This window comes from Chaetodon auriga, chromosome 10 (assembly GCF_051107435.1).
Source record: "Chaetodon auriga isolate fChaAug3 chromosome 10, fChaAug3.hap1, whole genome shotgun sequence".
NCBI classification, from domain to species: domain Eukaryota; kingdom Metazoa; phylum Chordata; class Actinopteri; order Chaetodontiformes; family Chaetodontidae; genus Chaetodon; species Chaetodon auriga.
Genome location: NC_135083.1, coordinates 12,711,092 through 12,735,477, shown reverse-complemented (window position 1 = coordinate 12,735,477; position 24,386 = coordinate 12,711,092). Strand labels below are relative to the sequence as shown.

The 24,386-nt window shown below is 42.2% G+C and overlaps 4 protein-coding genes and 1 non-coding gene across 7 annotated transcripts; 4 read left to right on the top strand and 1 right to left on the bottom strand.

The window, feature by feature from the left end:
• The first annotated feature begins 11 nt into the window (after positions 1-11).
• Positions 12-4,778, top strand: vma22 (vacuolar ATPase assembly factor VMA22). The gene is made up of 6 exons (XM_076740105.1): positions 12-63; positions 1,471-1,655; positions 2,231-2,334; positions 2,448-2,560; positions 2,662-2,853; positions 3,854-4,778. Exons 2-6 carry the CDS (start codon positions 1,536-1,538, stop codon positions 3,985-3,987), a joined length of 663 nt encoding a protein of 220 aa, XP_076596220.1. The 5' UTR covers positions 12-63; positions 1,471-1,535; the 3' UTR covers positions 3,988-4,778.
• trnae-uuc (transfer RNA glutamic acid (anticodon UUC)) lies at positions 784-855 on the top strand. Its single transcript has one exon. It is a non-coding gene; the product is annotated as a tRNA-Glu (tRNA).
• A 178-nt stretch (positions 4,779-4,956) lies between the features above and the next one.
• On the top strand, positions 4,957-9,037 carry LOC143327257 (zinc finger BED domain-containing protein 4). The gene is made up of 5 exons (XM_076741518.1): positions 4,957-5,557; positions 5,874-6,122; positions 6,235-6,494; positions 6,593-7,193; positions 7,564-9,037. Exons 1-5 carry the CDS (start codon positions 5,408-5,410, stop codon positions 8,404-8,406), a joined length of 2,103 nt encoding a protein of 700 aa, XP_076597633.1. The 5' UTR covers positions 4,957-5,407; the 3' UTR covers positions 8,407-9,037.
• apobec2b (apolipoprotein B mRNA editing enzyme, catalytic polypeptide-like 2b) lies at positions 8,915-13,264 on the top strand. Of its 3 annotated transcripts, XM_076741521.1 has the most exons (6): positions 9,010-9,040; positions 9,460-9,499; positions 11,179-11,448; positions 12,303-12,483; positions 12,659-13,002; positions 13,124-13,264. In XM_076741521.1, exons 3-5 carry the CDS (start codon positions 11,183-11,185, stop codon positions 12,998-13,000), a joined length of 789 nt encoding a protein of 262 aa, XP_076597636.1. In that variant the 5' UTR covers positions 9,010-9,040; positions 9,460-9,499; positions 11,179-11,182; the 3' UTR covers positions 13,001-13,002; positions 13,124-13,264. The 3 variants fall into 3 exon arrangements, with proteins under 3 accessions (XP_076597634.1, XP_076597636.1, XP_076597635.1); XM_076741519.1 differs by lacking the exon at positions 9,460-9,499 and having other exon boundaries at positions 8,915-9,040; XM_076741520.1 differs by lacking the exon at positions 9,010-9,040 and having other exon boundaries at positions 9,173-10,223.
• A 649-nt stretch (positions 13,265-13,913) lies between these two features.
• Positions 13,914-22,899, bottom strand: LOC143327183 (hemicentin-1). The gene is made up of 18 exons (XM_076741411.1): positions 22,796-22,899; positions 22,635-22,673; positions 21,267-21,335; positions 20,359-20,652; positions 19,990-20,262; positions 19,519-19,806; positions 18,883-19,146; positions 17,727-18,017; positions 17,232-17,492; positions 16,809-17,099; positions 15,846-16,118; positions 15,645-15,759; positions 15,390-15,547; positions 15,199-15,300; positions 14,659-14,727; positions 14,344-14,403; positions 14,175-14,243; positions 13,914-14,039 (listed from the first exon to the last, which is right to left on the bottom strand). Exons 1-18 carry the CDS (start codon positions 22,872-22,874, stop codon positions 13,975-13,977), a joined length of 3,060 nt encoding a protein of 1,019 aa, XP_076597526.1. The 5' UTR covers positions 22,875-22,899; the 3' UTR covers positions 13,914-13,974.
• Between the last annotated feature and the right edge of the window lie 1,487 nt (positions 22,900-24,386).

Genomic DNA, 24,386 nt, shown 5'->3' with positions numbered 1-24,386 from the left:
GTTTCAAGTGGCGCACTACAGATTCCCCGGAACTTCTAACAGTCTTACCTCAAACGTTAACAGGTTAGTTTATTAACAAGGTAACGTATCAACCGACTTTAATGCGTGTGGTCCGCCTAACTGGGCACTTTTAGTAACACATTGACGTTGATAATCGGGACAAAGATACTAACTTTCTTCGGTGATCAGAACAGCTTCTTTATTTTTCCAACACACATGAACGACGGGAGTCGATAAACAATTCCTGCCTGATGGTGGCCTAACAACGCTGAGGGGATACACTAAACCCTGTAAACAAACGACAGCTTGTCACAGTATGTGCTATATCAGCTAAACGACTAGCGGTTGCTTTTTAATACGGTGAGCAGGTGAATCGTCGTTCTTTAAAATTCGCTTTTGCATAAATGAAATGGCTAATGCCAAAGTCAGACAGGCGTCCTGTAACATACACATGGACAACTTTACATTAGCTAAGCTAACTGTTAAGCTAATTTGCAACATTGTTAGAGGTTAGCTAGGTAAGAAATATAGCCAAGATGCATAAAGTATCTTCAGATTACTTTTTACTGTGCTGCTGCATGTACCATGTCATTTCTTAAGTTCACCTTAAGACAAATTTGGTACTAAACTTAAATTGAAGTGTTCTTCAGATGGCACCCATCATGGCTGTATCTCAAGTACGACAGTACTGAGCGAATGAAGAAACTGAAGTGACACGAAACCAACCAACTGTACCGTTGGCATAGTTATAAGAACGGTAGGTGTCCCTTAACAAATAGCTTGTCCCATATGGTCTAGCGGTTAGGATTCCTGGTTTTCACCCAGGCGGCCCGGGTTCGACTCCCGGTATGGGAACTGCTCTTTTGTGTTTGGTTCTACTTTATTGAATATCCACACTTTACAAAGTCGAATAACTCTAGAGCAGGCATTTCCAAACTATTCCACAAAGGGCCGTGTGGCTGCAGGTTTTTCCTCAAACCGATCAAGAGCACGAAGTCTGACCAATCAGTTCTCTGAAGACTGAGATCAGCTGATGAAATGAGTCAAGTCTGGTGTGCTGCTGCTTGGTTGGAAAGAAAACCTTCAGCCACTCGTCCCTTTGTGGAATAGTTTGGAGATACCTGCTCTAGAGCATTGCTTTGCAGTGTCAGAACAGGGCATATCTAGAAATACTAGTGACGACAAGTTACTATAAACTGTTTGTGATGTGACGCTAGGGTCGGAACAGACCTACTTCTTGTTCTGTTAGTATCGACTGCCATGATGATACTGAGAAATTACTTAAAGCGCGCCACTGTGTTACTGATTCACGATTTCGTTATTTCACTGCAATGGATATAATTCTTTGCGTCTGTATGACGTTAATCACGTGACATCAAGTCACATGATGCAACACGGAAGTAGTGAACGTCTAATATACTCTTGAAGGGTCATTGCTGTGTATTTTAACGTTGATCGGCTGATTTCCAGGTGAAACGACGGCGGTAAACTCCGTATGAGAAACTACGTGAGCTAGTAAGTTACAAAAAGTCGACATGGGTGTATCAGAATTGGAGGAATCTTCTCTGTTACTGGACGAAAGGCTGCTCCGTTTCATGGATCAGCTGGAGTTACTGGAGGAGAAACGAGCCACTCTCAACTCTCTCATAGAGCAGGTAGCACAGAAAACCGCGTACCACCACACTTTTGTTTCTGTTTATGTGTGTCTATGAACGTATAAACTTTGCACAAACACGTTTTTGAGATGCTGTCATTTTGAAATCGAGCTCACGTTGCAATTTTGGCGATTGATTAAATATTTGCTACCCAAAAATACTAGTTTTAGCCTCTCAAACGTAAGGATTTGCTCGTGTTTGTTGTATTCTATGGAAGTAAACTAACTATTTTTGTTTCGTTCTTTTGAAAAAACAAGAAATTTGACTGTCAGCTTGCCCTCTTGGGAAATTGTAATTGGTTATTTTCACTATTTTCTATCATTTTACAGACCAGGCAATTAACCAGTTACGGCCTAATGTCAAGTTTGCTTTACAAACAGGAAGAATTCTCCGCAAAACAACAACATCAGCAATGCTTAAGTTGTTTTTAAAATGTATGTCCTCAGATGTATGTGAATGTGCACATCACACTCATTTTTTACATTTGAAGACTTTATTCTTTTTTCATCTGTATCATCTTCACCCACCTTAGGACACGTGTGTAATGTAAAGTTACCATCTTGTGTTTCTTACAGGGATGGTTTTCCATGTCTAAGGCTCGATATTCTATGGGAAACAAACAAGTCTCTGCGCTTCAGTATGCGAGTGAGATAGAGCCACTGGTCTGTGTTCATGCTCGGTGAGGAATTCGACATGTTTCACACAGATGAATGCTCCCAGCTAAATTGTTGACCACTGGGATTAAACCATTGTTAATTACATTTTTTTACTACTTGGATTTATGTGTTACAGAACACTGGAAAATGGTGAGGTGGATTTCTGCACAGAGAGGGTCAAAGAAAAGTGTTGTAATGAAGATGGAAAAGATGCGAGGTCAATAGAGGATATTGGACCTCAAGAAGAAGGTGAGCCTACCGTCATCCATCTGGTGTTACTGAAGGAGTGTTTTTTTACATTCACTATTAACTAATATATTTTGTATTTATTAAATTATGTGCTTTCATAGGTATCAGGAGAAGAATCAAACCAAATAAGGATATTACAGAGAAGGAGGCAAATAAAGAAGCAAGTAGTGAGAAAGCTCCTGAAGTAACTCCAGTCAGGAAAAGTGAACAGAATCCTCAGCAAGATCCTCTGAAGTGGTTTGGGATTCTGGTGCCACAGTCTCTAAAACAAGCACAGTCGTCATTCAGGCAAGGTATGATGTTACGTTTCCAAAAGAGTCCATACTTTTATTTAATATGTGAATACTTCAGGATATAACCAAGACTATGTCATCATTTTGATTTGATATGCAAGTACTATATACTGCTAAGATAGATAAAGTTTCCATTCATTCTGCAGTATACAAAACAGTGTTTCAACAACTGTACACAGTGTATTCAATATTACCATTATCAGTTTATTTTTCATGAGAGTTCCAGTTGTTTTAACTTAAGAAATCACATGCACACCAGTTCAGCAAAATGTATGGGACGCTTCAAAAAATGCTGCAAAGACAACATGGACAAAACACATGGACAAATTGTGAAATGTTTTCACTAATTCAAAACTACATACTCAGCATAAGACATGCTGGGAATACAGAAAACAAGCAAATACAGAAACACACACAAGTTGACCACTTGTCAGTGATGTTGGAAATTTAGCCAACTGATACATGATTCAGATATTGTTGCAGATATTAGCCATACACCTGGTTTTAACCTCACAAGCCTGCGTTAAGTTAGCTAACAGGCTAACATTTTGTCTTATAACTTAGTTCAGTTTAGCTTTGTGTTAATGTCGGCATGTGCAGCATCTTTTGTTACACTCTGCACAGCATGTGTTAGCAGATTGGTGAAGATGCTTGCTTCATTCGCTTGCGTTTCATCTGTTTGAATGTGTTTTCTCAAGTTCTCATTAGTGCTTGAATATATTCAGCACACCGGAAGCTTGTATAGAGTGTATATATAAGTGCATGTATATAATAGCCATATTGATATAGATATCGATGGAGAGATAAAAGATAAAAGGTCGGTATCTTACTGTTCTGCTGCCACAGATTGACTCTAAATTGGAGAATGTGAAATAAAACTTAAAGCACTGTGTGAGAAGAACATTGTAATTTTACTGGTGATATTGATATTTTAATGCCTGTGTGCAAGATGAAGCCTCCTTTTCCTGATCCTCCTTCTCTCCTTTCTGTCATATCACAGTAATAGAGCTGTCAGCTGAGATTGCAGCCCTTCAGACTGCAGTGTTGAACACCAGAGAGGAGCTGAAGCACAGCATGAAAGACAAACACGTTCTCCAGGAGAAAACCACAGCAGCACACAAGGTGGCAGACTAAATAACTCATACTGAATCATACTGGACATGATCTGAGACGAGCCTGTGGCCACAGAGAGGGACAGATTGGAGTCAGTGGATTATGCTTCAGGGCCAGTGGACCTAAACAGTGATCCTACTGGTGCAGTTTGAAGTGGAGATTACAGATGATGCAGTGATGTAGTTGCTACTCCGTTCTGTTTGATCTTGTCTCTCCGATGAAGGTGTTGCCTGTTTGTGAATGTTCTCTTTGAGGATTTACTCAGGATCAATAAAATCTTTGTTGTAGACTGTAAAGAAGAAATTAATTTAAGTTGTAATTTAGTACATAGTTCTGAATTCTGGTAGTGATGTCGATTTAGAAATGTTAGATAAGTTGTTAGTAAATGTGCTGTGGTCCAGATCATCTTTTCCAAAAAGTGAAGAGTCAGTATCAATAATGTATGCTAATTATATTGATTAGAAATACAAGTAACATATATAATACACATTGTTTTTCTGTTTATGTTTATTTGTTTCTGCCTGTTGATTCCATTATCGTGAACGTATAAAGCGCATGTTGGTTTTTGGCAGCGCTTTCTCAACCTGGAAACCCAAACGCTCTTAATGGCTTATGGCTGATTTTGGAAATGACTTATTAACATTCATAAATCCATGACTTTCAACTTCTGAAGCCTTTATAAAGGAGGATGTTTTAGAGGGTGGCACCAAATTGTCTTTCATGTAATATTTATAGGCTGTTGTGTGTTTTTCATATAGAATTTAATAATATTAAAATATAAATAAACAAGTTATCAAATGTTCCTTTTTGAATTGCTGCTACACGAACAGAAGTATGTTTCATTCTGTTGTCAGTCGAGAAATTCTTAATCCCAGATCTTAGTTCAAGTGTCCCCTCTCATTCATCACACACAGCAGCATAATTGAAAACATTTGACCGAGCGCCACCACCCTCAGTCACATCCACGCAGCTTGGCTGGGGACAGCCGAACATTACCGGGAACAGTCGAAACGGGTCGAAACTCCCGTTTATTGTGTGTACTTCCTGCTCCAATTACAATACTGTGTGTTTGCCCGAATTGCCTCCATGAAACACAGCGCTCTGCCTCCTCTTCAGCCGCGTCCGAACGACGGATGGGAGCGCAGAAACAGCGGATGTCGCCTCTATCTTATTATTGATGTTTCCAGACATCCGCAGCAGCCCGCGTAGCCTGATTGTGGCCGATTTCGGACGTGCAGGCGTCGCAACTCCTGCTTGGAATGAAATTTTCTTTTGTCTGCGCAACTGGCAGCAACATTTTCTGATGTGTGATCAGGGATTGGGAAGTAAACACGCCGGCCTGCGCTCATGATCAAAGGCGAGGTGATCCTGATATCTCAGACTCAGATTGTCCTTGATCGCAAGTTGATTTCACTTCGGAGCAGAGGGACCGCGGGCTCCAATGGCGTCAGTTTCGAAGGTGTCTATTCTGGATTACTTTAATATTGTGTTTGAAGGTGAAAATGGCAAAATCGAGTCCAACTGCAAGGCTTGTGGCACCAGAATTCAGGCGAAGCGGAGTGTCACGTCCAACTTCGTAACGCATCTCAAGGTAATGACTTCAAAATAAAATGTTGTCTATCGTTATTAACATGGAGGGACGAAGCATCTACACCGATTCTCAGTCTTACCATGTTTCTGTCAGCAACAGCTGGCCGTACTGCATCAGTTTTTGTGTACACTAACAGAGCCAGCTGTATGAACCTGACTGTAAAGACTGTGTGTTTCTTCTCTACAATTTACCCATACTGCGTTTTCCTCCACAGGGCATTAAGGTGCAGAGATGTCTACACCTGAGCCATGAATTAACTCTTCTACCTGTCAACTAATAACACTGTTGTGCCCCACACTGTCTCTCTCCCATTCAGCGGAAGCACCAGGCTATGTATGATGACTTTGTGAAAAGGAAGGATATGAAGAGAGAGGGCTATTCCTTCGGCTCCCTGCATAGTTTCACTGCCAATGGAGGGAATACCCGCTACACTCTCCCCATCAGTACCGGAGTGGGAGGAGGAGGAGCAGCAGGAGGTGCAGGAGGAACGGGATCTCTCGAGGGAGGAGTAGGAGGAGGCTCTGGAGGAGGGGTGACCAAGTTTGACAGACATGACCCGCGTCAGGTGTGTGTCCCGTCATCGCTTGAGATGCAAATTACCAGGCTGCTATTTATGAAGTGCTTCATTGTTTGTAGTGAAGCCTTAATAAGAGTCATTTACGTTGTTCGTCGTTTAGGTTCTCATCTCTGAGGCTATAGCCAAGATGATCGTGCGTGATCTGCAGCCAGTGTCCATAGTGGAAAATCAAGGCTTCAGGGAGCTGCTGCAGCTCCTGGAGCCGCGGTACACTCCTGAGCGCCAGCACTACATCCAGAGCCAGCTCCTCCCCGCCTACGCCTACCAGGCCCAGCTAGCAACCCGTCAGGCCCTGGCCTCGACACACGCCCTCAGTCTCAGCCTGGATCTCTGGAGGGGCTTAACTGGAGCCACTTCAGGGTAAGGAGGTAAAATCAACCTAAAACAAAATGATTCCCACTTGGTTTGATTCCCTCACTGGTGAGTCCATGTCTCTCTGTCTCTGTCCCTCTCTGTAGGTACCTCGGTGTCACCTGCCACTTTCTCACGTCTGATTGGCAGATGCGTTCAGCTCTCCTGGCGTGCCTGCCCCTGACAGGTGGCAGCTCTGGGAATCGCGTGCTTTCCGATTTCGATGAAGTGTGTCACTCTCATGGCGTATCAGGGAGAGCGTTTCGTGTTGTTGCGGACCCTTTCCTGGCGACAACAACAGTAAAGCCATGTGGTCTTCCTGGTTTCATGGTTTCACCTCCTCTCACTAACGGGCAAAACGAAGATGATGAAGAAGAGGTTGGCAATGGTAACAGCGTGGAGGAAGGTATCAGGAATGGCCATGGCGACAGTGGAGAGGAAGGAGAATGGGAGGACTTGTGGGAGCAGGGTCTGGGTGTCTGTCGGGTGGACTGTTTCTCTCGCTCCCTTGAGCAGTGTGTCAGTGAGGGGTTGCACTCCTGTCCACAGCTCTCCTCCACGCTGGCCAAGGCTGCGTGTTTCTACAACTACATTACCTCTGCTGTCCCACCTGAGAAACTTACTCAGGTGTTTGATGGTCCTGGGCTGATCATGGGGGGACCAGGAAATACCCCTCTTACAGCAAGAGACTGGGCTGCTCAGCTTAAGGTATAAGTATTGCTCCATCATAGTGTGCAGGTAGCACTTTACTTAGTTTGACTCCCCCTGTTTAGCATTTCTAAGCAGCCTGAATTATTTAAAACTCATAAAATGTAGTTGTAAGCAGATATCAGGACACTTTGAAATCTTCATTAACGTATGGCTCCATTTTTCTGAATTAATTTTATATCATTAAAATGTTGCTGTATTATATTGTCAATAATCAGTTTATGTACTGCTTATGACTGTAAAGTGGTGCTACCAGTATGCAGATCGTGTTATGTAGAATGATAAACGTGAGCTTTTTGGTGAGTACAAAGTCAAGAGTGTGTTTCCACAGCTTTCAAAATGTTTATTTTTTGTTTCGTCTCTGGTGTAGGTGCTTCGGCGCCTGCTGGACTCAGTGGAGTTCCTGGAGGAGATGAGTGGTCCGGGGGAGCTGGCACTGGGTGGATCAGAGAGAGCCCTGCTGAGGGAGCTCACTGACACCTTGGAGCCCTTCACTGAGGCCTGGGACATGGTGCATGGGGACAGACAGGCAGACATGCAGACAGACAGACATGTGTCCATCAGCCTGGCTCTGCCGTGTGTTCTGGGCCTCCGTAAGCATCTCTCAGAGACGTCAACCCCTCTCTGCCCCTCTCTCCTGGTGGGCCTCAGCCAGGCTTTAGAGAGTCAGCTGGCCCCTATCCTGGAGGACCCCCTTTACATCACTGCCACCACTCTGGACCCCCAGTTCAAGCTCACATGGAGCAGCAACCCTGACTGGCACAGACAAGTTCTCCTAGAGGAGCTATCCAAACATTCCACAGCCTCCAGCCCCATAGACCCCAACACAGACCTACATCCTCAATCCCAGACCCCTCCTGCCCCGGCTCCATCGCCTGTCTCCTCACTTTCTCGGCCCTGTAAGCTCTTCTCCTTCATCAAGCAGAGACCCGCAACACAGGCCAAGAGCCTAGAGCAGGAGTTGGCTATCTACCTACGTGAGGAGCCCACAGACGAGGAAGCTTTACATTACTGGCGGCGTAAAGCAATTGACTTTCCTCTACTCGCCCAGGTGGCCAAAAGAGCGTTCACCATACCTGCTTGTGGCACTGTGGTGGAAAGCATTTTCACTAGTGCTGGGCGCTGCCTGCGGCCAGAGAGAGGCCGCATCTTACCAAAGAACCTGGAGACGCTCATCTACCTCAAAGCCAACTACAAATTATTATGGACTTAAAGCTAAGAATCAAGCATTTCTTTTACCCAAATAGCAACTGAAGGCTTTATACCTGCAGCAAAGTTACTTATTGGATACTAACCTCTGTTCCTCCCTAAGGAAACTGAGCTAGCAACATAGCGTAGTCCCCATACTGCACATCATGTCACATGAGATGGAATGAATCACCCAGAATTTCAGAGCCGCGGCTCAGTCTCCATCCTTTTGAAGGGTTTTTCCAGACTGCAGTAGCCTGCATACGGACTATCATACCACATGCTGTGGACGGAGGGGTCTAGAAGCAGATCAATACTAAGGCATTTACTTTGACATTATTTTGCCAGACAACCACAAGACCACAAAGCCCCCTCTCTCTATCCTCCCACCCCCAAAGACAGCTTGTGTCTGTACCAGCCAACACTGACAAACAATAACCTAATGGTCAATTACTGCATACTGTAGCATATGATTTATTTTCAGTGATATACGATAACCCTAGAGGTTGTGACTAATTCATTTGATGTTGTTTTTGATGGAAGGTATCAGCTGCTAAACGATGTGTCACTGCATAATCCACTTATTCTTTTTTCTCTCTGTATGTATGCCTCACCACTGAGACACCATAATAAATGAGTTTCACTTCTGAAACGCAGAGGTGTGTGCAGTTTGCAGATGTGAGAGCACTCATGCATGCGTGCACGTTGCACACCATTATTTTTGCTAGCGGAGAAACGCCGAAATCTGCCTCATATATCTCATTTTTTGACCCTAATTCATTTCTATTTTCCTCTGCCACTCCTTTATAACTCCATGTGTGCTCCGGAGGTCAATTTCATTTCATTTTCTTTATCAGCGCTTTTTTCCTTTTTCAATTTCATGTCCAATTCTACTTCTGAACTTTTAGGAATGGAAATGGGTTTGACCCTGCTTCTGCCCCAGAAAACTGGCAGAGGATGTGTGCATGTGGCATAACAGACTTTTGCTTTGTCTGACCTCACTGAAGTATTTTGGAACCACTTTGCAGGGCTTCGCTTTGAAGGAGAGACTCTGAATGTTGTGTTTGTCTTGATTCAGGGAAGCTGGTGCTCTGTGGCTGGGCCAGTGGGGAGGCACGGTAATTGCATGTAATTCCATTACAGTTAAATTTGAGTCAGCAGGAAGGCGGCAACCACATCCTACATGGTCCTTTTCTCCAAAGCCAACTAGGCTCCCAAAATCTTCTTATTGAAGTACTTAGAAATAAATGGCAGGAAACATGTAGCTACTGTCCTCTCGCTCTGTAATGCTGCAGCAGAAGGCAGAAACTGCTTCAATGAATTGATGAATGTTTTGTGATTTATAGGGAGGAGTAAGACAACAGCATCAATCAATTTGTAGACCCCGGCTGTGAAGGAGTTGCAATAGATCTGATTATGAAAACTGTCTCAAGGATTACATCTTTTTTTTTTTTTTTTTTACCAAGTGCAGAACAGCTTCAGTGCAGTGTTACTGTTTGTTGTTCTTGAAAACTGCTTCAGAGGAAGTGTGCTAATCTGTGTGAGATACAATGAGATTTCCCTCATAGATCATAATTATCAAAGATTGCTGTGATCTTAATGATTATCACCCCGGGACGTCTCTGTGGATTTAGATGTGGTGCTAGATATCCATGTGGATGTGTCAGTGTGTTCATCTTTGCAAGTGTGTTTTTGCTCATCCCTATGGGGTGTGTTGTTGTTCCTGAGTGAATGTGGAGCAGCTTGAAGCGTCTCCCCTTCCCTCCCCTTTCCCTCCCCCCCCGCGGCTGTGACAGCTCATCCATATGAGTTAGACGAGCAGGCTGGACTGCAGTCCTATTGGTAATTGCCTCTGAAATGAATTACTTGGCAGAGAGTGAGACGGAGGGAGGGGAGGAAATTGTAATTGAACTGCCCCCTCCCTCCCGCCCTCTCCCTTATGCCTCAAGTTATTACATCTGCAGTGCAGAAAGCCATTTTCTGTCCGCACATAGACTCACATACACGGACAAATACACACCCTCTTACAAAACCAATTTCCCCTCCCCCATGCAATGGCCTCAGAAGAGGACCATATTGATGCGGGGTGATTTCATAGATTGATTGTTCACGGGCACATGCACACCGGGCCACACTTCACTCCTGCACTCTCATTCAGAGTACAAATTCTCTCTTACATGTTGCATTTGTGTATGCATTTGTTTCTACTGCACTGCTCCCAGTCTTCCCCTATTTGGGGTGCCATATAGCTGGCCTTGGTGTATTCCTAAGGCCTAATGCTGCAGGACATTGTGGTGTTTAGTATCAAGAGAGCCCTGGTTACCCCATACACACAGACACACTCACAGCCAAGCATCTCTATTAATAACCTGCCTGCTGCTGGCATGTTGACAGTGAAAGCCAGATGGATTAAAGAGCTACCTGTTATTTTGTTTGAGGTTGCACATTTATACACACAATTTTGTAGTTTCCGTTCTTAATTTGTCGATGTATAAAGTGTGCAAAAGATATGTAAGTCCAGTCTTTCCCTAACTTCCACATGCAACACATGGGCAATCACTCTTGTGTTGTCCTTTGGCCTTTTAGCAGCCAGAGCATGGAAATAGGGCTGGGGGGTGGGGATGGGGGCAAATCAGCAACCTATCCCTGCTCTGCCAGACATGCACATGTTGTGACTCCAACTACAGCACACAATAGGATCTATTTCTGTAAATGCACTCGGGTTATCACTCCACTTATACTGAGCTCTCTCTCCCCCCTCCCTCTCTTTACCTAACGCTCTCACCCACTTACACAGAATCATGGCCGACAGAAACAGCCGGCTCAGTGTTAAGAAGAAAGAGACGAAGGCGGAAAATAAAGCAAATGACGACAAAGGGAAGGAGAAAACTGTGAAAAAGCCTGACAAACTTGTGAAAAGGCCAGAGACGACCCCCGAGCAGCCCCAGACGGGTGAGGAGAAGAGGAATGGGGCAAGCGAAGGAGCAACAGGAGCAGAGGCGAAGAACAGTGAAGAAAATGGAGAGTTTCAGCCCATAGAGCTGCCACCATTTGAAATTGTCACAGGGTGGGTACGATTTAATACACATACAAGTGTTAGTGTCATACATACACACCTGTTTTGCTCTGCACTTTTTGATCAAGTCTGCTGTTGAAGTAGTTTTATTGTGACTTTCTCACGCTCATATTGTTCCCAATGCATGTTCTATAGTCAATTTCGGCGAGGAAGGATACTAATGACTAACACCTGCCATCCTTACTAAAACTGCAGTAAGAATAGCGGATGAGTCACAGACGCCGGCCCCTGCTATATCACTCCACCTAGCATCTGTTCCCCAGTGTCTGTCCTGTGAGTATTAGCTGTTTGATATCAAAGCTATAAGCGATCTATTTGTGTAATCCATCTGGCTATTCATGTACAACATAACAATGGATTGATGCAGAGAGACAGGAGGAGGGGTATGTGTTTTGTACAGTGGCTGAATCATGGAGGGATCATCCACAGATCGTGGGCTGACGTGAAAGCCAAAATATTTATAGAAACATGAGTTTACTCAGTGGTAGCCTCATTAATATTCTATTTGCTGTGTCACCGTAGTCTATATAGAAGACTCACCACCATTACTCTCCTACTGTGTCTTGGGTGGTTGACAGCTTCATCACAAAATAAGTGATTCATGCTTTCAGTGTTAGTGTCACCTGGATTGGCATTTCGAGTATCATTGTCATACACTCCATCAAAGGCAGCAGATTATTTTGAAAGCACTATTGATGTGTACATCACGCTGATTGTTTCTTCACTCTTTCACCCTCACCCAACATCCAGACACTAACAAAGCCCCGATGACGATGGCAGTCAGTCCACGAAACAGACAGTTTAATATCAGATTTATTGAAGCATTCACGTTCAATCTCCACCAGGGACCAGATGAGCCCGTTCTACTTCAAGTTCCAGTTCAGGAACGTAGAATACTCATCAGGGAGGAACAAGACCCTGCTGTGCTTCAGAGTGGATACACCAGGAGGCAGCACAGAGCCTCTGAAAGGCTACATGGAGGATGAACATGCTACAGCTCATGCTGAAGAGGCCTTCTTTCAACAGGTAATGATCACCCGCATGTTTCATAGTGATGGATCGTGTGACACACATATGAACCTGGTGGGAGGTCTGATTTCTGTTAGTTTGCAAACATTTTCTCTTGTCATAATATTATATGTAATATGATAATAGCTGTTTCTCCTTTATGCTCCATAAATCCCCACTGTTTCCTTTCCAGGTGCTCCCTAATGCCTCCCAGGAGTATGACATCACATGGTATGTATCATCCAGTCCCTGTGTGGCTTGTGCAGCCAAGTTGGCCAACATCCTCAAGCAGCGAAAAAAGGTCCGTCTCTGCATATTCTGCTCCCGTCTCTTTGAGTGGGAAGAGCCGGAGATAGTGGAGGGGCTCCGGGCTCTGGCAAGCGCTGGCTGTAAGCTGCGGATGATGAAGCCGTGTGACTTCCTACACGTTTGGGACACGTATGTCGAGAAGGAGGAGGAGAGTTTTACACCCTGGGAGGATTGTCAGGAGAATTACATCTACTACATGGAGAAACTGAGCGATATCCTCAAGTAGATGTGAGTCAGTCAGTTTTGTGTGCTGGATGTTGCTGTGGACCCTCTTTTGGGTCAATAAAAACGTTCTGATTTGAAGGTTTGACTGGATACTGATGATGTCTCTTGTCCCGTCTTGTTTCAGTTGCACAGGATGGAAAGGATCTGCCCACTGATCAGCCCACTTGTGAAATTTCCACTGGTTGAACATGTCATCCGATGGGGCAGATCAGTATTCGTTTGAATGAACACTCACGGCAACATTTTGTAATTTTTTATTTTGACAATTTCACAAGGAGACACAAAATGCTTGAATGGCATTTCTGTAGCATCACTTACCCTAGATAAATATATCATACAATATCCAACTGGTTGCCTTTAACAGTCATTGCTGAGCTATTTAAACACATTAAATAAGCTTTGCTATCTACTGACATCTGGTGTTTGTTCTGAGAATTGAAAAATCCTCCACAGATCTTCACAAACAAATGACACATGTATTTGTTAAAATATGTACAATTCTCAACAGTACTGTGCAGTGAAAAACAAATATGTACACATTTATATGGCAGTGTTAGTCAGCACTTTCGTACCGTCAATCCATGATAATGATCCTCAGCTGTACTTTAAAACCAGGGTCTGAAATTCTGGGGTTTTTTTTTCCTCACTAATGGCAGATCAGTAGGCAAATGGAATAGATCATGTAACCTTAATTCCGGGCTATTCTTAACTTAATAATTGTTTTTTAAAAATAATATTTATGAATATAAAAAGCCTAAATTCAGCAGATGCTAATTTCCCTGTTTTAAACTAATGCTAACATAGTGAACCTTAGAGCATTACCGTTCAGGTGAAAGCCCAGCTGAGGCTAAAAGTCTGCATATGTAGAGCCAATGAGTCTTGAATGTTTTATGATGGACACAGCTTGACTTTCCTCATGCCACTATTTACATTATTGGCCAGAAACTAAGCTGATGCAAAGAGGGCTTCAGCCACTCATTGTTGAAAGGAAACCAGGCCGCCATTGTTTTCTGTTGCATCATGGCTCTCAGCTGTCACAGCTAGAAAGACATGAAGGACGACATGTGGAAACTTGGATTAGAAATACATTATGTGTCACTTATAAATAAACTGAGTGTCAGTGTCTATCATCACAGAGAAAATGTTTAATTGGAAAAGTGATATAACTTTATTACCTTGGTCCTCCTGCGAGGATATTGGTAATGGTGTTGTTTCACTGCAAACCGTGCCATTTTCGTTCCCTTCTGCAGGTCAGATTGGTTTAAAAAGCAACCACAAAAACACTCTTGAGACAGACTTACATAATAATATAGTTCTTGTATCATTTTCTTTACTCATCTTTACCTTTAGGTGGAGAATTCAGTGCTGCATCAGTGATGTATTCAACCAGTGGACAGGGTGCGTCTGCAGGAGGAAGGAAGGAAGTTTCAACATAAGAGCACCAGCAGCTAAAGGCAAACTATGAAAGTTAGGCTTGAAAGTGTCCGTAGACACAAGTGTCTACAAACTACAAACTCAATCGACTACAAATTTCAAGAATCTACAAATTACAAATGGTCATTTCAAGGATAACTCAGAAATGAATCAGTGGTGTGCTGTATCTGCAGCATATGAGGAAATGGCAACCAAAACCACAAGTTGTCAGTTGAGTCAACCTACCATCACGGTCCTTCAGCTGAGACATGCTGAGAAACAAGTCTGCCTCTTCCGGCTTGTATTCATCAACAGCTAGGTGATAGAAAAAGATAAGGTAAGCTCTTTGTGGCTTTTGTTTGTTAATTTCAGATGAAATATATTCTCAGGGCAGCAGAAACAAGGTGTGAACACATCACTGACATGTTTTCACCTTTAAGTTGATTTGGTGAACTTTGTTAGCAGACAGGAGCTAACTTACACATCAAGCAGTTAAAGGGAGACATTAAGAGAATTAAAGTGTCTTTAGTGGCTAAATTTTCCGCTACGTTCACCTGTGTTTTTAGAGATTCTTCACTAAAAACAGCTGCCTGCTGTGGCCAAACACAACACTATGAGAAGCCAAAGGGAGCTGTAGATTCATGTGATCATTCTCTGTCAGTTCATCACTACGACTGACCACACTTGATACATTATTACTATATTAATAGTAATTATAGCTGCGTTTATATGATACAGATTTTTAGCCTCCATTCATGCGAAAGGTCCTAAAAACTGAAGTGAAACCTGGTTTGCGGATGACTCTGAGGACAATGCATCCCAGGAAGACGGCGATGATGCCAAAGAAGATACAGCCAGAGATGGAAAGAAGCACCCTCCTCTTCAAAACTACAGATTAAGAATAAAAACAGAATGAAAATGAGACAGAATATTTTCAGGGTAGAAACTCAAATCTTCCAGGGCTCAGTTATACTTACGAAGATTCTTGGTCTTGAATTGATCACTGGTTTTTGAATAAGACGGTCTCCCAGTGCGAAAGCCACGGCAGGTGTATTGACTCTGCTCAGAGTCATTCTGTGGTGTGACTGTGTGTTTCTCAGAGGGTGGAAGATTGATTGCTTGGTCCTCTTTGAACCTGTTAAATGTTTGTATGTTTGAATCTTCAGAAAGGTGAGAATGCATTTAGAAAACTTTGCCCTACAACTTTAATTGGTGTTGTTGGTGTGCATTACCATGTGTAGTTCCATGTGTCCTGACTTTCTTGCACCCCACATTTAAGCACCAGGCTGTCAGTGGAAAAGACCTCTGACCAGCCCGTCAGCAGGATTATGGCAGCCTTTGGGCGCTCTGTAGAAACACAGTCTAGACTGTAACAAGCACATTCAAGGCATGCACATACACAAAAGTGTTAGTGGAAAGGAACAAAAACTTACCTTGTATGTCAAGTCTCACAACTTGACTCTGGTCTGAGTGAAAGACTGTGTGCCTTCCTCTTTTAGTTTGGCATTTATATGATCCAGTGTTTCTTGTCAGAGCAGAAGAGATGGAATAATTCTCTCCAGATTCAGTGAGCAGACTGTCATCTTTGTACCACAGGTACTCCCATCCAGAAGAGGCATTAATGTGACAATTAAATAAGATTGAATCTCCGGTGTGCATCACATTGTGACTGGGACTCTGCGTCAGTATGACTCTGGGTTTTGCCTCTGCGGGGTGACAGTTATTTCATTGCTATTAGTGTGACAGCATTTTAAAGTAGAGCATATCACACTGCACAGCCCACAGGAAGGAGAAACTAGCCTTTAATTATATGCTTCAAATGACTTGACACGCTGGAACTTCCTTATCAGACGAAAAAAAAAATCTCACAAAGATAAAACAAACCCAAACAAACAGGTGGACATTTTGGGAACTACATTTCTTTACTTTCTTACTGAGGGTTAGGTGAGAAGATCAATGCCACTCCCTTATTTTTCCATTAAATGTTGAGCTCAAGGACAAAAAAAATCCTGCTGTCCAAAAACCTGAGTGTAAAACCAGCAGTTTATGGTCTAATGAGAAGGTTGCGTGTTAAAGTCCTGGAGTCTTGTCACTGAGAGGATGCAAGACTAGCTGTTTCCCCCTGCCTCCAGTCTTTATGCTAAGCTATGCTAACCATCTCCTGGCTGAAGAGGACAGACGTGAGAGTCTTTTAACCTAACTCACAGCAAGAATGTGAACCAGCAAATTTCCCAGAATGTCAAACCATCACTAAAATATGTTTTTGCTGAACATAGAGATCACATCTACCACCTCCTCAAGTGTGAACAGCCAAAACAAAACAATAAATATCAATTAAATGACATGTGAAAACTATTTCTGTAAAGAACTGTCAAAAAAGAAGAAAAAAATCTCACCATAAACACCAAGTGTTAGTGCAGAGCTGGAGCTGCTTACGACAGACCTGCTCTTGAGTTTTCCTGAGCAGCTGTATCCTCCACTGTGTGAGGCTGAAGCAGAGCTGATGGACAGAGTGGTCCCATCGGAGTCAAAAGACACAATATTATCAGCCTGGACCGACTTTCCATCTTTGCTCCAACTATATCTCCAGTCAGAGCTGCCATCCATCCCACAGCTCAGCTTCACACTCTCAGTGGGGAACACATCCAACCACGGTGTCTGTTGCTTCAAAGAGGGAACGGGGATTTCTACAGAGAAACACACACATTAGGCCCTTTCTAATATCACCAGCCTAAACATTTCACAGCATGAAATCCAGAATCACAGATGAAGGCAGCATTATTTTATTAAATGCAGTTAAGTAGTCAACAGGAACTTACTTTGAACTTCAAGACGTATATCTTTACTAGTAGAGAAATCGTCTTCTCCTCTTTTTGCTATACATTTATATGATCCCTGATCTGTTGTTTCAATAGGCTTGATTGTATATGTGTTTCCAGAGTTCAGAAAATTGTCATCTCTGTACCACAGGTACTTCCATCCAGAGGAGACGTTAATGTGACAGCTAAAGGAGACTGACTCCCCAGAAAACATCAGCTGGTAGTCTGGATCCCGCGTCACTGTAACACTGGGTATCTTGTCTGAGGATTAGAAAACATGCAATTGCCTTCAGTGTGTTAAATTACACTGCAACCAGCGTAAAAAGAAACTAGCTTTACACCAAATGTGCCTTAAACTGAAATTTATCCCAATCGACCCCCTGCCCTAATCCCCAAAATGTTTGACTGAACCTAAAGTTAAGAAAACAACTCTTATTACATATTTAGTAGATTAAGATATAGTATTTTTATGTAATTTAAACAAAAAAAACTTACCATATACTGTGAGAGTAAGACCAGAAATGGAGCTTCTGCTGACAGACCTGTCCTTCAGGTATCCCTTGCAGTTATATTGTCCTGCATGTGCAGCTGAAGCAGAGCTGATGGAAAGAGTAGCTCCATTCGAGTCAAAAGACACAATATTATCAGCCTGGACCGACTTTCCATCTTTGCTCCAACTATATCTCCAGTCAGAGCTGCCATCCATCCCACAGCTCAGTTTCACACTCTTAGTGGGGAACACATCCAACCACGGTGTCTGTTGCTTCAAAGAGGGAACGGGGATTTCTACAGAGAAACACACACATTAGCCTCTTTTCATACCTGTTTGTCACACAGTGGAAAGCGTAAGATAGGTGTAAACAAAAGCAGAATGTTAACATTTTCTTACGTCATAAAAACTTAATAATCAAGCTTACGTTTTAAAGTGTCAAATCTACAGAAATACTGAATAATTATTCCTAAAAATAGATCCTCAATGAGTTTGTCTCATGAACCTTTATGACTACAAGTAAAGATGTAAGAACACAAGCAGAAGCAGACCTACAGCAGCCTCGCAGACTAGAAGACAAGTTATGAGCGTTTAATAGGAAGACTTATAAATGTATGAAATATGTGAAAACAGACAGAAAACACTGAGCCAAACCATAATATTCCATGAGTCACACGGTTTAGTATTAACATAAAAAAAGCAGTTTCTTAAAGAGCTGCAAAACAAAAAGGCTTAAAAATATAAAACTGGACTGAGCTCACAATCAGAGTTTTTGTCCTCTGAACACTGAGAACAAGCTTAAAATGAGTAATTCTGACTTTTCCCACTTTGTCTGCTTTTACACTAAACTTCTGTGTTCTCCCTAAGTGATACACCACTGCTGCATGCATACTGAATACACACTTCTGCCATCCCTACCTGCGTTATGCTACACCACAATATCCTGTTTCAACAGAAAATGCGTAAAATAACGGAAGCAAGATGCTCTCAAATCGCTGTTTCACTGAACTCGAGTGCAGCCTGCACCTTTTTGAAGCCTTGAGGGACGACACCGAGATGATCCAAAATTACAGTTGCTCTTACGTGTAATAGCTGATGAACATTTTACACAAACAGCTGAACACCTTTTTGTTGTAAACACAGTGAATACTTTTTACCTACCGAGAACATCTTGTTGTATTTTCTCACTCATGTGTGTTGATGTTGTTTCACTCCTTGTGCCCACGCATGAATATTTCCCCTTGCTAGTGGAATCAAGATGGATGCTGATGGTTTTGTTGGTATCACGGAGAAACCTTCCATCTTTGTACCACCGGTACTCCCAGCCCGAGGACACGTCAACATTGCAAGTAAAGTTCACTGTTTCTCCAACATACATCGGGTTAAAAGCAGGACTCTTGCTCAGTGTTGGTTTGGGCACATTTTCTGAAACAGAGAGGCAGTTCAGACCATATTAGCCTACTGCTATAGTGCAAGACTCCAGGTAAAACTTCTCCAAGTTAACAAAGAGTCCAGCACATAACCCCCTTTTGTTTTTGTACAGAATAAACAAACAACATTATTAATTGGTGAGGTTTTTTTGGTGCTAATAGTCAGGTTTTGTCATGGCTGGGGAAGAGCAAGGCTAGCTGTTTGCAGTTTCTGTGCTAAGCTAACTGGCTGTTGGCAGTAGCTTCATGTTGAGTGGAGCTGTTCTGTCTGACTAAAGTCACCCCCCAACAATATTAAACTTTTTCTTTATGATAGCTGAATTAATGTAAAGTTTATGTGATGCTATTCAGAGGCATGAATGCTCACCATAAACTGTGATGTTAACTGTGTTGCTCAACCCAGAGCTGACTTTCCTGGATTGAAGTTGAACTTTGCAGGCATAGCCTCCTTGATAGGCTTGAGTGATGGAGGTGACGTTGAGAGATGGCTCCTCATCAAACAGGCTCAGGACGTCATTCTCCTGGAGCAGCTGGTTATTTCTGTACCAGCTGAATTTCCAATCAGAGTTGTCGACTTCACATCTAAACTCCACTGTCTCATTTTCAAACACATCCGTCCAGGGAGACACCAGCCTCGCGGATGGTTTAGGTGGGTCTGAAAACATGCAACACAAACAAAACAACAGTTAAAATGAAAAGAGAACAGGAGAAAGGAGCACAGAAATGTTGAGTGCATCATCTAAAGTACTACAGATGTGCACATATACTGAAATGAAGCGGTCATACTGTTTGAAGTGCAGTTTGAAAAAAGGATGACGCAGCTCACAGGTGAACTCACCAGAGACCTGCAGTGTTTTTTTTTCACTCTCCTCTGTGTGGAATGGGTCTTTGCCTCTCTTGGCTTTGCAGTGATACTGTCCACTTTTAGGACGATCTATAGAAGCTATGGTATAAGTATTACCATTAGGTGCTGGAATAGCAGCTCCATTATGGTACCACAGATATTCCCATCCAGAGGACACACTGACCCCGCATGTGAAGGTGACAGACTCTCCAGGGAACACCTCGTCAAAGTTTAAACTTCGGCTCAGAGTGGGTTTGGGCTTCTTTGCTAATCAGAAAGAAGACAGAAAAAGGTGTCATTTCAGCTATTCCATATTATAGGCTGTCAAGACATTCAGTAAAAATATGGTTGATGGAAACCTACCATAAACGGTGAGTCTGAGTGGGAGACTAGGTGCTGAGGCAACGCTCTTTGTTTTGTGATGACCTAGACAGGAATACTGTCCAGAATATGTTTGTGTTGCTGCGGTAATTTTAAGCACTGATTTGTCTGCAGGCAGAGACACATTTGGATCTGAATCCTGTACTTCCTGGTCATCTCTGAACCAGGTGAAGGTCCAGTCAGAGCTGCCATTGATTTTGCAGTTGAACACAACTTTTTCAGAAGGGAACACATCCAACCAGGTTGACTGTAGCTGCAGAGTTGGGACAGGAGGCTCTGAAAGTCCATTCAAAAAAATCATTGATTGGATAATTGTCATAAAAAAACAACATTATACTGAAATAGCAGTGCACATTTAGCTCCGGCATTAGGAGTCTTATGGTGCATGTTCTTTTTTAAATTCTTCTTGTCTTGATTTTCCATCTTAAGTGCTTTTAAGAACAAACCACATGTGGTCCAAAACTGAAATAAATACAATTGACAGAAAATCAACTTTGAAATAGAATTAAGTATTAATTATATGTATAATTTCAACAGCTGGTCAGTTTCATTTTGCAAATTATAACTGACTTCTGCTAAAAGGCAGAGAGACAGATTGCGGTAAAAATAAACGTGTGAGAATAGTTTGACAACGCCCATGATGAGTTCACAGAGGTTATTCGCTGAGTAACACCTTGCCCTATGTTGCCTTGCAGAAGTGCATTTTGAATATGGGTGAATTTTCTCAGTAAGACCTTATAACATGCATCACATATGATTTGATTTCAGAAAATAACACGTCCCTACCTTAAATCTACAGAATTTAAAAAAATAAACTCTTTAGAAATTCAACAAAGATGCATGATCATACTTCATCTTTTACATTTTTGTTCCTCAGGTTAAAATCTCACCATAGACAGTTGGAATCACTGTTGACATTGGCTGAGCCTTATTTGTAGGAACGTCTGGGATGGCGGTGACTGGTGGATGAGAGGAGAGGTGTGGAGAACACAGTTCAGTTTAGGACAGTCAGGATTTTTCACTCTACCTACATCGAGATTTAAACAGCAATAGCAGTAACAATGCACTTAAGAGCATCAACAAAAATCCTTTCAGTAATTTTCAGTAAAAATGCCAATCATGCACTGGTTCCAGCTTGTCAAATTTTGATTTGTCGCGTTGTCGCTGCTAGCAACAAACTTAATCTCTTTGGGTTTGGACCTTTGGTAAAATAAAACTATTTGAATACAGCTGCTGGAGTTTTTCACTCTTTGTGAATATGTCACCCCACAACCCCGAAAGGGATAGTCGGTATAGAAGATGAATGAATGAATGAATGAATGAATTTGTCACTCTTTTCTGGCAAGATGAAACAATCAATCAATCAAATTATCATGAGCTGCAGCCCTGTTGAGCTGCTGTGGTCCTGTGTGCAACCATCAAACAGGTGAACTGAAACCGTATTCAGCGAATATCAAATAATTTCAATAGAGCTGACACAGGGACTGAAATAAGCAATATTATACGACACGTGAGAGTGATAAAGGGGTGGACAAAATAACAGGAACACCAATAAAACAATAACAAAATGACAGGCAATTCAGTATTAACCATGTTTACCATTGACATGTTTTAACAATCATTAACATTAGCAACCATGTTAACCATTAACCAGTTCAGTACAAACCATGTTTCTATTCAATATTCCTTTTATTTGTCCCAAAGCTGAAACACCTCTGAGATATCAACATCATAAATTTCGTAGCCATACCGCACATTGCCAAATTACATTGTATATTGTCAGGTGTTATTCCATCCATCACTCCTTCTACCGGACGGCACAAGAACATCATATTTAGAGAAACTAGTCACGTAAAAACATGAAGGTGGAACTTCAGAACAGTGAAACGTGCGCGTACCAGCAGGCATCCAACTGCAGGAACTACCAGACTCACGACAACAAAGTACTTCATGTTCCTAAAACTACCCTCACTTTCTACTTCCTAAACATTGCTTTGGTCTGCTTCTGATTCAGTACAGACGATCCAAAAACTTAATAAAGTACAACTGAGGTCAAGGCCACACAGGTTAACTTGGAGGCTAAATATTTGATTATTTATTGCGTATTTTGGCTCAGCAACTGAAAGTGACGGACATTTTAATACGACTGACTAAAAAAAAAAAAAAAAAAAAGCAATCCTTGATTTAAAGCCCAATTTTAAAATCAGTGTAACCTGCATGAATTATATCGTAATGTCAGCGTGTCAAACATGTCTTACCATCTTCATCATCCTGAGCTGCACAAACAGCAGCGAGATCTGTCAAAAGAGAATTGAGATCAGTGTCGTTCACATTTGAATGCACAGGAAAATCAGATAAATCAGTGGACGTTAGACACATGACAGAAAATTAATGCAATTGCCAAAAAAAAAAAACTTACATATGACACCGAAGACCTTGATAAGCCCCATTTTCCACTGAGCGGCACATGTAGAGGCTGTGCTGCTGAGTTGAGTCATATATGTGCGATGTTGTGAAGTTCAGCGGTGGAAACAAACTGCACAATCGATGGGCGTGTGAGGCGTGCTCATTTCTGAAGTCACCACAGGAGGCAGCTTTCCCGTCTCTTACATCTGCTTTTTCTTCTTTTTTTGTGTCAAAGCAACAGGAAACGTGTTGGTCAACCACAGTCAGATGTTTGCGCTCTCAGCGTGAATTTGAATTTGCTGATTTGTGCTGGAAAGTGACAGAGTTTAGGGAATTGAAACAGCATGCAAGAATGTGACTGTGTTGACAAGACCGACCGAGTTCTGTGTCTGTTGTGTGCAGGAAGGATCGAGTGTGTTTGATTTTTGAATCGTCTAAAATATGTCAAGGCCGACTCGAGAACGTCTTAAACTAGACCCTCATTGTCATTCGAGTGAATCACACTGTTATTTTCAGAAGTGACAGTTTCAGCAAGCAGAAGTAAAACTAACCCGCTCTCAAAAGCAGTCAGTTATTATTTTTAACATAGTGAAGTTTACAGAAACAGAAGATCTTTTCAGACCTGTGGGTGTGACATGGTTTTGGGAACATGAGCGGAAGCCGCAGGGTTTTCTGTGCTTGTCTTTTTTTTTTTTTTTTTTTTAACACTTATGTGAAACCACCCAATCAACCACAGGCATCATATCCTGTTGTCCTCAGGTGGCAGTTGCTCTCTAGATATGCAAATAGAATTAACTTATTTCCCCCTGAGAAACATGCATACACATTTTAGAATAATCAGAATATTTCCACATAGTGTCAAGTCTTTTTGTTAGATAGAGTGATTGCATCAGCGCAAAGTCATCTCCGAGGTTTAGTCACGCTCTGTCGTGAAGTATGACTTCCTGTGTGCCTGCAATGTGAGTCGTCTGTTGCGCAGTGGTCAGTGGTTCTGTCTCACCAAAAGATGTCAGTATTGCACCGAAAATCTTATCATCTCCAATCACAACTCTGACCTGCATGTTCTATCTCACACAATCTGGTACAAGCCTACTCATCCTGCTGACGTACTCCATCTAGTGTTACTGAATAAACCAGCTTTTTCTTGCACAGCAAAACTCTTTCACAACTAAGAAATAAGATGCTCTTGATATGAACACGAACAGTTGTTTGAATGGAGGCAAAATTTTATGTTGAGAAATACTGTTTACCAAGAACAGAAAAACCAAATCAGCTGTTAATTAAAACCATTCCTGCCATTTAGGGATCTGGAGACCATAGTCAGGCTTTTATATAAGAACACATCTCATCGTGTCGCAGGATGGTCCGAGACAGTGATACACCAAAGTCCATGACTTGTTTAAGGAATTTATGTTGGCACTGCAAATGTTTAACATTGTCACATATTGCATTTTAATGGCTGTTACCAAGTCAGTGCCTTCATGATGTTCAGGTTGGATCTTGATGTATTTAGCTGTCTTGCTGAGGAGACATTTTGTCATTTAATTTGGGTTTTAAAGATTGTTTTTTTGTCTTATATCCATCTTGGTTTTGATCATGTTCGA

Coding starts and splice junctions, on each gene's coding strand:
- vma22 (XM_076740105.1), top strand. CDS start 1,536: ATGGGTGTATCAGAATTGGAGGAATCTTCTCTGTTACTGGACGAAAGG. Junction 1,656..2,230: donor TCAACTCTCTCATAGAGCAG/GTAGCACAGAAA, acceptor TGTTTCTTACAG/GGATGGTTTTCCATGTCTAA. Junction 2,335..2,447: donor CTGGTCTGTGTTCATGCTCG/GTGAGGAATTCG, acceptor TATGTGTTACAG/AACACTGGAAAATGGTGAGG.
- LOC143327257 (XM_076741518.1), top strand. CDS start 5,408: ATGGCGTCAGTTTCGAAGGTGTCTATTCTGGATTACTTTAATATTGTG. Junction 5,558..5,873: donor ACTTCGTAACGCATCTCAAG/GTAATGACTTCA, acceptor TCTCCCATTCAG/CGGAAGCACCAGGCTATGTA. Junction 6,123..6,234: donor ACAGACATGACCCGCGTCAG/GTGTGTGTCCCG, acceptor TTCGTCGTTTAG/GTTCTCATCTCTGAGGCTAT.
- apobec2b (XM_076741519.1), top strand. CDS start 9,015: ATGAGTTTCACTTCTGAAACGCAGAG. Junction 9,041..11,178: donor TTCACTTCTGAAACGCAGAG/GTGTGTGCAGTT, acceptor CCACTTACACAG/AATCATGGCCGACAGAAACA. Junction 11,449..12,302: donor CCATTTGAAATTGTCACAGG/GTGGGTACGATT, acceptor AATCTCCACCAG/GGACCAGATGAGCCCGTTCT.
- LOC143327183 (XM_076741411.1), bottom strand. CDS start 22,874: ATGACTCAACTCAGCAGCACAGCCTCTACATGTGCCGCTCAGTGGAAA. Junction 19,147..19,518: donor AGTTAACATCACAGTTTATG/GTGAGCATTCAT, acceptor TCTCTGTTTCAG/AAAATGTGCCCAAACCAACA. Junction 18,018..18,882: donor AATACAACAAGATGTTCTCG/GTAGGTAAAAAG, acceptor GTTTCTCTGTAG/AAATCCCCGTTCCCTCTTTG.